Genomic DNA, 13,272 nt, shown 5'->3' on the forward strand with positions numbered 1-13,272 from the left:
TTCTTTTTTTTTTTTTGAGAAAGAGTCTCACTATGTAGATACATTTGTAATCATATTACAGGTGAGTATGAAATTTATTGTCATCATATATATATATGGATGTGTATGACTCTATTATAATTTTATTAAAATTATCATGGACATCAAGATCCTGATAGTTCAACAAATCCCCCCAAATTCAGAGATATATTTGTTACATATGCTTTCACCGACAAAATTACATTATCATTTAATGTTTTAAATAGCGTCTCCAAATCTTTTCTTTCAAATGGATTAAAATACATTTTATTCCTAGAATAATTGCCTCCCATGTTATTATTATTATTGTCATTATTATTTATTCTTCTAATGATCACTTACAATGATGATATACAGAGGGGTTACTGTTACGTAAGTCGGGTAAAAAGTATTTATTTTTGGACAATGTTACCTCTTTACTGTTGTTATTATTATTTTTATTTTTATGCTGGTCCTGGGGTTTGAACTCAGGGCCTGGGTACTGTCCCTGAGCTTTTTCTTTTGTTTTGCTCAAGGCTAGCATCCTACTACTTGAGCCACAACTCCACTTCTGGCTTTTTGGTAGCTGATTGAAGATAAGGGTCTCATGAACTTTCTTGCCTGGCTTCAAAATGTGATCCTCAGATCTCAGCTTCCAGAATAGAGAGGATTACAGGCATGGGCCAGTAGTGCCTGGCCTGCCTTCTCTAGTATATATTTCCCATGCTAATACTCATCATGAACTTAGCTAAATTTTCACCAGTGTAAGAAATTTTCACCAGTGTAAGAAACTGTTGTATGAAGTCAGATTGTGCATAGATAAGATGATATTCTGAAGCCTGCAGCAGGCAAAAAGTGAGGCCCTAATTGAAAATAACATAAAGCAAAAAGAGATGGTGCATGGCTCAAATGGTAGAGCACTCCAAGGTCTAAGAGTACAACACACAGAATTTGAATGTATGGTTTGACAGGCTTCTAAGAAATAGAGATACCCATAATCCAATCAAAATTATGACATTTATATCATTCTCCAAAGTTCAATCTCACTTATTTTCTAGACAGTCTTACATCTGGAGGAATCTCTTATTCTGTTTCCATAGATTAGTTTGTTTTTGTTCATAATCTTCTTTTTGTGTTTGTGCTGGTTCTGGGTCTTGAACTTAGGGCCTGGGTGCTGTCCCTGAGCTTCTTTGCTCAAGATGAGCACTCTACCACTTGAGCCACAGCTCCACTTCTGCCTTTTTGCTGGTTAATTGAACATGAGAGTTTCATGGGCTTTCCTGCCTTGACTGGCTTCCAACCACAATCCTCAGATTTCTGCCTCCTGAGTAGCTAAAAGTACAGCTTGAGCCACTACTTGCACCTGGCTATTCTTGATCTTAATGTAAGTGGAATTGTACAGTGCACCTTCTTCAGGGTTAGAATAATGGACCAGTCTTCTTTGGCTCAACAGCTTCATCCATATTATTGTATACACCAGCATTGTTCCTTCATTTGGTAGTATAATTCAACTTTAGAAATATACATAATTAAATTATTCTCCTGCTATTTGGAGCATTTCCGAGTTTCAGCAGTAATGAATAAAGCTGCTGTGGACATCCTGTATAAATCTTTTTGCAGACATATGTGTATTTGTCTTGGAGTGGAAGTTGTTGGGAGTATCAGAGAAATGCATGTTTGCACTTGGGGACATTAAGCTAAAATAAATAAATAAACCAACCTCCAAAAGACAAATATAGTACAATTCCAACTACAGAAAGGATCTAAAACAGTTAACTTTGTAGAAGCAGGCAATGGGATGGTGGTCTCCAGGAGGGGGAAATGAGAACGATTGTTTAATGCGTATCAGGTTTACACACTGATGTTCATAATGCTACTCAACTCTGCACATAACATGGTCAAATGATAAATTTTATGCACGCTTTATCACAGTGAAAAATAAAAGCAAACTGATGCTAAGACAAATGTCAAAAAGAGTGAATGCAAGTCATTTTTAAGGTAATGCTTTAATGAGCATAAACTTACTCTCATAGGAATTGATACAATTTTCTACAGGTGCTGTAGAAAGAGCTCAGTAGTAGTAGAATGTTTGCCTAATCTGTTCCAGGCAAAAATAGAAAAGAAAGGAAAAATGAAGAGACAAGGGGAAAGAGAAAGGGCGTACAGGAGGAAGGACAAAAGGATTGGAAGGAAAGAAGGGAGGGAAGAAAGGAAGAGAAAGAAGAAATATAACTAAAACACTAAAACAGTGGTGTCATAGGACGTGTGGGAGGGAGACTCACTGCAGTGAGGTTTTGAATAGTGGGAAAGGATGGAATTAAGGACAAAGTGTAGAGGGACTGACTGACTTTGTCTAGTCTTCCGGTGTTTTCATGGGTATTCATAGGCAAAACACTGAATATTTGTGTGCGAGTGCTGTGGGGTGGGAAGAAGGATTGGTAGGACACTGAGAGCAGATTCTTTGATAAGTTTCCATTTCTTAATGAAAAGAAAAGAAAAAGTCAGTCAAGCCAGATATTAGTGGTTTAGGCCTGTAATCGTAAGCTACTCAAGAGGCTGAGATCTGAGGATCGTAGTTCAATGCCAGCTTGGAGAACAAATCTGATTTGCAAAAATAATCAGCTAAGCAAGAATGATGGGCTGGCTCTGATTTCAAGCCTCAGTACCAGCAGAAAGAAAGAAAGAAAAAGAAATTAAAGGAAAGAAGGAAGAAAGGAAGGGAGGGAGCAAGGAAGGAAGGAAGGAAGGAGAGAGAGAAAGAAAGAAAAAAAGAAAGAAAGAAAGAAAGAGAGAGAGAGAGACTAGGGGAAAGAGAAATGGAGGGAGGTAAGGAAGAATGAATGAAGAAGGAAGGAAGGAAGCAAGGAAGAAAGGAAGGAAGGGAGGGAGGGAGGACAGAAGAGAGGTCAACATCTGAGAACGTTGGGTGGAATATTTGGTTGGGATAAAGTAGAAAATTAAGTATGCTAATAAAACTAAAGAATGATAAGCTAGTACCATTTCCAACCCCAAGGAAATGATAAATCCAGTAGCTGATACCAGTGGCTACTAACCCCCCAGTAGGGGACAAGCTGTTAAGGAGTTGACTGATAATCCTTAATGTTTTCCAAAGAGAAATGGATGCTAGGTACCTTCTTTTTGCCACAGAACGTATCACCATGTATGAAATAATCTTGAGAAAAGATGGAAGGTAAATTTCAAGCCTCCTCTGCCTTGGTTACCACATTTCAGGTAACAGGAGGGCAAACAAATCAAACTTCATCATCGAGGAAAACAGAAAAAAAAAGTTGAAAATTAAATAGATGAAAAGATGAATCCATAACAATGGAGTTTAAAACATGGAAAGCACAGACGCAGGCAGTATTAAAATAGTTTATTTACCTCTTTTAAAAATGTCATTTACTTGCGCCAGGCACCAGTGGCTCATGCCGGTAATCCTAGCTACTTAGGAGGCTGAGATCTGAGGATTGTGATTCGAAGTTAGCCTGGCAGAAAAGTCCCTGGGAAACTTTTTTATATGAAATTTTAAAATGACAAAAAAAAAAGAAAAGTCCCTGGGAGACTCTCATCACCAATTAATTACTCAAATGCCACAAGTGAAGCTGTGGTTTGAAGTGGTAGAATGCTAGCTGTGAGCAAAATATTGCCAGGGACAGTGCACAGACCCTGAGTTCAAGCCCCTTGACTGACAAAAATAAAATAAAATGAAATAAAATCATTTTCCATTGTAGTCTTTAATCCTCTTTTCCTCCCCCAATGAGATTTCAAACCTCAAACATATTATTTTCACATCCCCTGTTGTCAATTGGAAGTATCCATGTTTCTACCCAATGGGTAGAATTAATCCCTTTGCTTTAAATTATGTACAGATTGCTGTTTGTACTAATCAGGCTGGCACACTGCCACCCGAGCCGCAGCTCCACTTCCAACATTTTGCTGGTTTCATTTGAGAGAAGAGTTTCACAGTCTTTCTTGCGTGGCTTGGTTTTGAGCCTCCATCCTCAGATCTCAGCCTCTGAAAAGCTAGGATTACAGGCAGGAGCCACCACAGCCCTTGGCTTCTTTGTTTTGACGAATACTTATATTGTTATGGTGATCATTATGGTGTTCTGGCGAGATGTGCATAAATCACTTCTGTTTCTATGTTTATTACTTTGTTATAGCATTGCTTCCATGGGCGGTGTGTAAACAGAGATATGGAGTTGCGTCCCGTGGATGGAGACTGGGGTCCATGGGGGCCTTACACTTCTTGCTCGAGAACGTGTGGAGGTGGAATCAAAAGCTCCACCAGGCTCTGTGACCGGCCCGAGTATGTCTTTTTTATGTCCCTGTAAATTAAGGTTATTTCAAGGCATCAGAAAAGTAACCATTACTTTCATTCACTTCCAAAACTCGAGGTCAGTTCCACAAACTTCTGAGATTCAGGAAAAACTTCTGGAAGATTTTAAGCCCTCTCCTTGCTTTGGTAGCTTTGTCGCTTTAGAGAAACAAAAACCACATGAAACAGATGAAATTTTACACCCTGAATAGAGACCAAACTATTTTCTTCATTACTTTTTTTCTCATCGAGTATAAATTTTAAGCAATACTTACATACAAGGGAATGATGGGAATATCATGGTAATTTTCACATCTAACTGTGCTCCTAATGAAAGGTTCTAGAACCTTCCATGGAGGTAGTATTGGTTATCTTGGACAAACTATGATGCAGTGTGGTTACTGGTTTTTATATTGTTCTATCTAGTTCAACATGTCACATTTTCTTTCGTGTTACAGATGTCTTACTATCTTTGAAGTATATCTTCCCCTCTGAAAAATTTAAAAGATCTTAGATTCCACAAAGTTTTATTTTTTTAAAATTTTGTGCCAGTACTGGGGCTTGAACTCAGGACCTGGGCAGTGTGAGGGTATCTTTGAGCTTCTTTGCTCAAGGCTAGCACTCTACCACTTGAGTCCCAGTTCTATTACTGACTTTTTTTTATTGGAGATAGGAATCTCACAGACTTTTCTGCCCAGGTTGGCTTCGAACTGCAATCCTCAGATCTCAGCCTCCTGAGTAACTAGGATTACTGGCGTGAACCACCAGCTTTTGGCTCCATATAGATTTTTATATACATGTTTCTGTTGTATATAGGATTTATAATCTGACAAGCAATGTGACATTCTTTCCTGTATGCCTTATTAACAAGCCTTTAGGTCACATACTGCAAATTAAAACCTAATAGCACATTTGGATTTTGGAACTACTAAATTATATTGGAAGTCTTTGTACTCTAGAGATTCTACTGATTTTTCCACCTTTTCCAGTATACATTGAAAGAGAGATGGATATAGATTGATACTTAGCAACTCCTTGAATTGATTGACAAGTAAGATGCAGTTCACAAACATAAATCTTCATATAAATGCATATAAATGTCCTTTTTAGCCTGGTGTCTGTCTCTGTTGCTGTTTTGGTCGCACTACATGTTTTTCCTTCTTTTTCTAGAAAATGAGCAAACCCCCTGAAAAACTTTTGAAACAAATCCTATCATTTCTGGTTAATTACTATTACCAGGAGTAAGATTCATTTCTGCCATCCAGGCTCAGTGTCTATCTTAAGATGGAGATTTTTATAGTTTATTAATCAGAATTAATAAAAATTCCCTTTTTCATATTCCACTAAAAAAAAAAAACAAGAACAGCAACAACCCAGTGTTACCAAGTAGTTACCAGTGACTCATACCTATAATCCTAGCTTTTCAGGAGGCTGAGATCTATAGGATTGAGGTTCAAAGCCAGTCCAGGTTTTTAAAAAAGTCCTTGAGACTCTATCTCCAAACTAACCAGCAAAAAACGAGGCTAGAGGCCTGGCTCAAGCGGTAGAGTACCATCTAAGCAAGTGGTGAGGTCCTGAGTTCAAACATCAGTATTTGTCCCAAACCCACACACGCAAAACAAAACAAAATAACCACACACAACGAAAGTATTCGTGGAATGATCAGTAGTTTTCTTGGTCCTGGCAAAGAATGGAAGTTAAGGTTAAGGGGCATCAATGGCAGAAAGTAATCTTTGTACTGATGTGGCTTTATGATGTAATGAATTTGACCAGGCCAAGAAACGGAGGCAAGTACTGTGTGGGCCGCAGGATGAAATTTCGGTCATGTAATACTGATTCCTGTCCACAAGGCAAGGAAGACTTCCGAGAGAAACAGTGCTCTGATTTTAATGGTATAAATTTTAACATCAATGGGCTCTCCCCAGATGTGCGATGGCTCCCCAAGCTCAGTGGCAGTAAGTATTGACAATGATGCTTCTCTCGCCTCAATGTGTTTTGAGCTGGAGCAGAGATGTGGCTATAACCTCTCGAACATACCTTTGTTTTCTGTAGTTCCCATGAAAGATCGCTGCAAACTCTATTGTCGGGTAGCTGGGACCAGTAGCTTCTACCAACTCAAGGACAAGGTCGTGGATGGGACTCCTTGTGGGACAGAAACGAGTGACATCTGTGTTCAGGGTGTATGTCGAGTAAGTCTGATGAAGTGGTCTTTTGTACTCAAAGTGACTTTGCTGTTCTCCCACCCAACATGACTCCTGTTCCTTCAGACTTTCTCATTTTGGGAGTGTTGGCCGTTGTGTTTCCCATGCACATGCTCTATTACTGGAGCCACAAGCCTAGCCTTTTTTTACTTTTTAGTATTTTGGATCCGGTCGTGGGGCCTGAACTCTGGGCCTGGGCATTGTCCCTCAGCTCTTCAGCTCAAGGCTAGCACTCTACCACTTGAGCCACAGTGCCACTTCTGGCTTTTTTGTTAATTTTTTCTGCTTATGTGGTGCTGAGGAATTGAACCCAGGGCCTCATGCATGCAAGGCAAGTGCTCTACCACTGAGCTACCTTCCCAGCCCCACTTTTTAGTATTTTTAAAATAGAGTTTACATGTCTGGCCAACTGACTTGGACTGCAATCCTCCTCTTTATACTTACTGGGTAGAGTTGGGATAACAAGCATGCAGCCAGCCTCTTCAGCTTTTATTGGTTGAAAATGGGGTATTGTAAACATTTTGTTTGGGCTGATCTTGAATCACAATGCTGCCTCTAATATTTGGCCTTCCAAGTAAGCTAGGATTATAGGCATAAGCAACTACAATCAGATGAAAATTGATTGCATGAGTTCCAACAAATCATTGGTTCTGTATGAGTAAGGTTAGATTTGGTTTTTGGTCAATTCTTGGCTCTCGCTGGGCTTTTTAACTCAAGGCTAGTGCTTTACCACTTAAGCCATAGTTTCGCTTCTGGCTTTTATCTCATTGGAGATAAGAGTCTCATGGGCTGTCTCTGAGCTGTGATCATCAGACCTCAGTCTTCTGAGTAGCTAGGATTCTAGGAGCATCCTATTTTATTGGGGATATGGATAAAGGCTTCAGAAAGGTGTTAATGCAAGGATGGTGTGATCTCTTTTGCTAAATAACAAAACTAAGAAAATGAAGTGGGTACTACCCATGGAATTAAGGACAAGCAGAGGGTTATTTCCTGCACTCATTATTCAATCACCTTGGGGATTTATGTAAGAATTTGGGGGAACCAGGCACTGCTGGTTCACACCTGTAATCCTAGCAAGTCAGGAGGCTGAGATCTGAGGATCACAGTTCAGAGTCAGCCTGGGCTAAAAGGTCTGTGACACTCTAATCTCTAATGAACCAGCAAAACACTGGAAGTGGAGCTGTGGTTGAATGCTAGCTTTATATAAAAATGCTAAGGGACAGTGTCTGGGCTCTGAGTTCCAGCCCCAGGAGGAGCATGAAACAAAACAAAACACACGAATTTGGGAAGAGAGATGTGATTTGCTTTGCACCTGAGAATCTTCAGAAAGCACTGGGTTAGGCGAAGGTTGGAAGTTGATGGATCCGTTAGTGGAATTCTCACTGAGCAAATGAGACCTGCACAGAAGCATAAACACTGGAGACAGTGATCTCAACAACAGATGTTGAATGTATAGTGAATGTTGTCTGAAGAATATAAAAGTAATGTCATTGTTTTGGTGAAGGAACTTAATGGACCAGCTTCCTCTCCCTAAATACATGCTCTACTACCTGTTACCTAGTGAGAAAGGCCTTGGACCCAAAGGTTTAATAAGATGTCCCAAGATCCTTAACTTATACACTGGAAATAAGTATTAGGAGAAGGCGCTTCAAAAACTCAGGTGTTAGAAAAACAACAATTTATACAACTAACCAAAGAACTGAAAGGACCACATCATTGCTTATGGAGGATAATGCTTTTGTAAAGAGGAAGTGAACGATTCTTTGAAATTCTAATCCATCTATCCATCTATTCAGCCAGTCCCCCTCTCTCTTTCCATCTAACCATCTTTCTGTCAATGCTATATATCCACCTGTGCATCATCCATCCACTCTGTCTATCTATACTATCTGTCTATCTACCTACCTCCTACCTACCTACCTACCTACCTACCTACCTACTTATGATATGTCTTTTCTTAGACACTGTTTATTGTGGTGGATGTTAGTTTTGAAGAAATCAGTCCTCCCTCCCTCCCTCCTTCCTTCCTCCCTCCCTTCCTTCCTTCCTTCCCTCTTTCCTTCCTTCCCTCTTTCCTTCCTTCCTTCCTTCCTTCCTTCCTTCCTTCCTTCCTTCCTTCCTTCCTTTCTTTCTTCCTTCCTTCCTTCCTTTCCTCTCTCCCTCCTTTCCTCCCTCTCATTCTCTTTCTCTTTTTCTCTTTCCCTCCCTCCCTCCCTCCTTCCCTCCCTCCCTTCCTTCTTTCCTTCCTTCCTTCATTCCTTCCTTCCCTCCCTCCCTCCCTCCCTCCCTCCCTCCCTCCTTCCCTCCCTCCTTCCTTCCTTCCTTCCTTCCTTCCTTCCTTCCTTCCTTCCTTCCTTCCTTCCTTCCTTCCTTCCTTCTCTTCCTCTCTCCCTCCTTTCCTCCCTCTCATTCTCTTTCTCTTTTTCTCTTTCCCTCCCTCCCTCCCTCCCTCCCTCCCTCCCTTCCTCCCTTCCTTTCTTCCTTCTTTCTTTCCTTCCTTCCTTCCTTTCCCCCCTCTCTCTCATTCTTTCTTTCTTTTTCTTTCTGTATGCTGATCCTGGGGCCTGAACTCAGGGCCTGGACTCTGTCCCTGAGATTCTTTTGCTCAAGGTGAGTGTTCTACCAATTGAGCCACAGTGCCACTTCCAGATTTTTCTGAGCGGTTTATTGGTGATAAGAGTCTTATAGGCTCTCCTGCCTGGGCTGGCTTAGAACTGTGATCCTCAGATTTCAGTCTCCTGAATAGCCTGGATTACATTCATGAACCACCAGTGCCAGGCCAATTCTTTCTTCTAAATGGTCATTTGAAACTGGGTTTACTCCTAGAGCTCTAAGATGATGATTTAGAAAAGTTAAATCATGAAGGACATCTTTATGATACATTCATAGTTTTACTCATTTACATTTCTTTAAAAAATTGTTTTCAAATGATCACAGGTGTAGGAATCAAACTCCGTGAGGCCATGTGGGTCTCTGGACTTTCTCTCTGGAAAATATCAATCTAGAAAATCTAGAAATCTGTCTTTGTAAGTGCTGCTTCAGGTGGAGTGATACAAGAGTGTGGAACTGATGTTTTGAGAAAAACTGATTTTAGACTGTGTGAACATATGTGTCCAAATAAAGATATTCCGCGAGATCAGCAGATTCTTTGAAAAGTCATGTTGAACAGAATCTGTTCATGCCAAGAACATTTTGTGAAGAGTAGACTTTGGACACTTCAAGCACAATGTTTGTAATTAGTCATTTTTATGATCTGGGTTATAATCATTGTGTTTTTAAAGCCTGCTGGCTGTGACCATGTGTTAAACTCCAAGGCCAAGAGAGATAAGTGTGGTGTGTGTGGTGGAGATGACTCTTCGTGCAAGACAGTGACCGGAGTCTTCAACAGCAGTGCTCGATATGGTAAGCTGTGTGCTTAGTTCTATTTTCCTCCGTGTGTGTGTGTGTGTGTGTGTGTGTGTGTGAGTCTGTGTCTGTGTCTGTGTGTCTGTGTGTGTGTGCACGCGCATGCACGCAGGTGTATGCTGGTACAATATTGGAGCTTGAACTCAGGGCTGGTCTCTTACTCTCACTTAGCTTTTTTCACTTTAGGAAAGCATACTACCAAATGAGCATACCTTTCCTTCTGGCTTTTGGTGGTTATTTGGAGATCAGAGTCTCATGGACTTTCCTGCCTGGGTTAGCATGAAACTGTGATCTGCACATCTCAGCCTCCTGAGTAGCTAGGATTACAGCACAAGTCACTAGCATCTGATCTGGCTGTATTTTTATTGTTATTCAATATTGTTAGGAGAGCATCTAAGGTATTTTTTATTCAAAGATTTCCTGGGAAAACTTTCTTCTTTTTATAATAATAAGTGGAAGGTCTTTAAAACTTCTCTTTAAAAAAAAAAAGGGTTTTCCAGGTTTTCTACATTAAATTATGTTCACGTATATTCAGACATGTTGAGTTATTGTTAGTTAGCTAACGAGGTATAAAATAAGCTACAATAAATTTATTTATTTATTCGTTTATTTATTGCTGGTCCTGTGGCTTGAACTCATGGTCTGGGCACTATCCCTGAGCTTTTCACTCAAGGCTAGCTCTCTACCATTTGAGCCACCACAGTTCTACTTTCAGCTTTCTTTCCCTTTTTTGTAATTTATTGAGATAAGATCTCATGGACTTCCTTACCCAAGCTAGCTTTGAACCATGATCCTCTGATCTCAACCTCCTGAACAGCTAGAATTACAGGTGTGAGCCACTGGTGCCCAGCCCACAAATGCATATTTTTATGTATTTTATATTTGTATATATTTGCTGTGCTTGCTGTCCTTACGGATTGTACTTCTAGATGATTAAACTATACTTTTTTGTAATTACTGCTACACATTATTTTGTGAATACTTTATACATCTGATATCTTATATCCTATAACCACTGGTTATAGGATGTGGTCTATATTTATTGGAAAGTATTCTTTTCTGGGACAAGGTTAATGTGATTAACCTTGAAAAATCTGCACTGTGAATTGATAAATCTGTAAGTGAAAAGGAAGGAAGAAAGGAGGGAAGGAAGGAAAAGATGAGAACATTTGTTTCATTTCTGCCCCCTGGTGGTCACCTTTATTAATCACTTTGTGCAATGTTAGGCTTGCATTTTTTGCAGAAGTGTGACAGCAAAGGCCATATAGTAAATGGGAATATTTCATCTTGGAGAATTAAAACTAGTCTTGGAGACTGGTAACTTAAGCAAAATGATCAAACTCATTGCCTGACAGCTATATGCATTACCTTGAAAGACATGGAAGGCTGCTCCAAAACCATTCAAGGTCACCTGACATCATGATCATAATCTAGGCTTCCTTGCAAAGAGATTGAGATGTTTCCATCTGCCTGGATTTTTATGGGAATATTGATACTGGCCCTTGTTCAAAGCTGAGTGAAGCAGTCTCAGGAATGGACGGTTTGTCCAGGGAAGGTGATGAATGGGCCGGGGCAGAGTCTGATACATGAATGAACGCTTTGCTCCCAGCAAGGCCTGCACCTTGCTGAGCCTCACTCATGAATCACACCCATTTTGTGCCTTCTTTATTTTGCTGGTTATTCATACTTTACTTCCTGTCTTGAGAGAGATTTGAATGTACCCACTGTCACAATACCATCAAGAAATGTCTATGGCTGGGGACCAGTAGCTCATGCCTGGCATCCTAGCTACTCAGGAAGTTGCGATCTGAGGATTGTGGTTCAAAACCAGCTTTGTCAGGAAGAGTCTATAACACTTGTATCTCCAGTTAACCAGACAAAAGTCAAAGTGGAGATGTGGGCTCAGGTAGCATGGCTGTAGCCTTGAGCATAAAAACTAAGGAACAGTATTCAAGCCCTGAGTACCAAAAAAAAAAAAAAAAAAGAATTACAATCTTTATTTGTAGACTAGTGGCTAGTTTTTCTTAGTCTGCTGTCATTTGTTGAGGGATTAATTAGAAAGGAAACCACCATTCCGCCATGGTTTCCTTTAGAAAGGTAAAATGGAATTAAGTCTGATGGTGCCATTCATATTTTGCAATGATTCAGCAGTGATCAGCCCTTTGACATGTGCATTCTGTGAAATCTAACACATCTCTAATTCTATTGCAGGTTATAATGTTGTTGTCAAGATTCCCACAGGAGCAACAAACATTAAAATTCTCCAGTACAGCTATTCTGGAAGACCAGAAGATGACAACTACCTTGGTAAACATTTTTAGTAAGAAGCCACCAATGTATGAAGTGTGTGCAAGTTCATAGAGGTCTGTGGTAGATGGACATTCTTGAAAGCTTCCAGAGTCCTTGGAACAAGCATGCTAGCTAAGGTCACCTGACTGTTATGCAAAACACATCAATAGCAGACCACTTGTGGGGTTCACAACTGTCATTCTAGCTACTTAGGAGACTGAGATCTGAGGATTGAGTTGGAAGCCAGCCCGAGCAGGAAAGTTAATGGGACTCTTCAAAAATGGGACCCACAAAAAAGCTGGAAGTGGAGCTGTGGTTCAATGGTAGAATGCTAGGATTGAGTAAAAGAACTAAAAGACAGGCCCTAAGTTCAAGCCCCAGGACACACACTAGCTTTTGCTCTCTTTGTCTCTCTCTCTCTCTCTCTCTCTCTCATACACACACACACACACACACACACACACACACACACACACACACACGTCTGACCATTTATATAGAGTGGTATAATCATTTCATAGTCTTTTCGAATACTGACCCTGACATTGATGTGTATTATCTCTCTGCTGGGACTGTGAGTCCTCTCTGAATTGCTACTTACTGTCAGCCTCTTATGAAGCACCTGCTTTTTGGGACAGATATGCAGTTTGGATAGGGGAGTATAGGGTGAGATGTTGTCAAGTTTCCCCACTTACAGATTTGATACCACAGGAGAAGTGAAATCAATTCAGCTCCCTGAGTATTAACTCACATTCCTTAATTGTTGAATTTAAAAAGTTAATGTAGTATCGGGTATCCAGGGCCCAGGTTTGTAATCCCAGCTACTTGGGAGGCTTAGATCTGGAGGATGAGGGTTCGAGGCTAACTAGAGGAAGAAAAGATTATGAGACTTCATCTCCAATTCAGCAACAAAAAGCTGAGCTGATTACATGGCTTAAGTAGCAAGTATCAGCTGGGCAAGCCGAGCCAGAGGCAAGGTCCTGAGTTCAAATCCCACTACCACCAGACACCTCACCCCTCAAAAATAAAAAAAGCTAGAAAAGTATTTTTGGTACTGTTGCC

At 40.3% G+C, this 13,272-nt stretch overlaps 1 protein-coding gene across 1 annotated transcript in view; it reads left to right on the plus strand.

The window, feature by feature from the left end:
* Adamts20 (ADAM metallopeptidase with thrombospondin type 1 motif 20) overlaps positions 1-13,272 on the plus strand; it is a 118,396-nt gene that overhangs the window by 48,982 nt on the left and 56,142 nt on the right. The window contains exons 12-16 of the mRNA XM_042677496.1: positions 4,161-4,306; positions 6,089-6,270; positions 6,368-6,504; positions 9,798-9,918; positions 12,133-12,228. Coding sequence (XP_042533430.1) covers positions 4,161-4,306; positions 6,089-6,270; positions 6,368-6,504; positions 9,798-9,918; positions 12,133-12,228 — 682 coding nt within the window. The remainder of the gene's footprint in view (positions 1-4,160; positions 4,307-6,088; positions 6,271-6,367; positions 6,505-9,797; positions 9,919-12,132; positions 12,229-13,272) is intronic.

This window comes from Dipodomys spectabilis, unplaced genomic scaffold, assembly GCF_019054845.1.
Source record: "Dipodomys spectabilis isolate Male_0828 unplaced genomic scaffold, ASM1905484v1 ptg000039l, whole genome shotgun sequence".
Classification (NCBI taxonomy): domain Eukaryota; kingdom Metazoa; phylum Chordata; class Mammalia; order Rodentia; family Heteromyidae; genus Dipodomys; species Dipodomys spectabilis.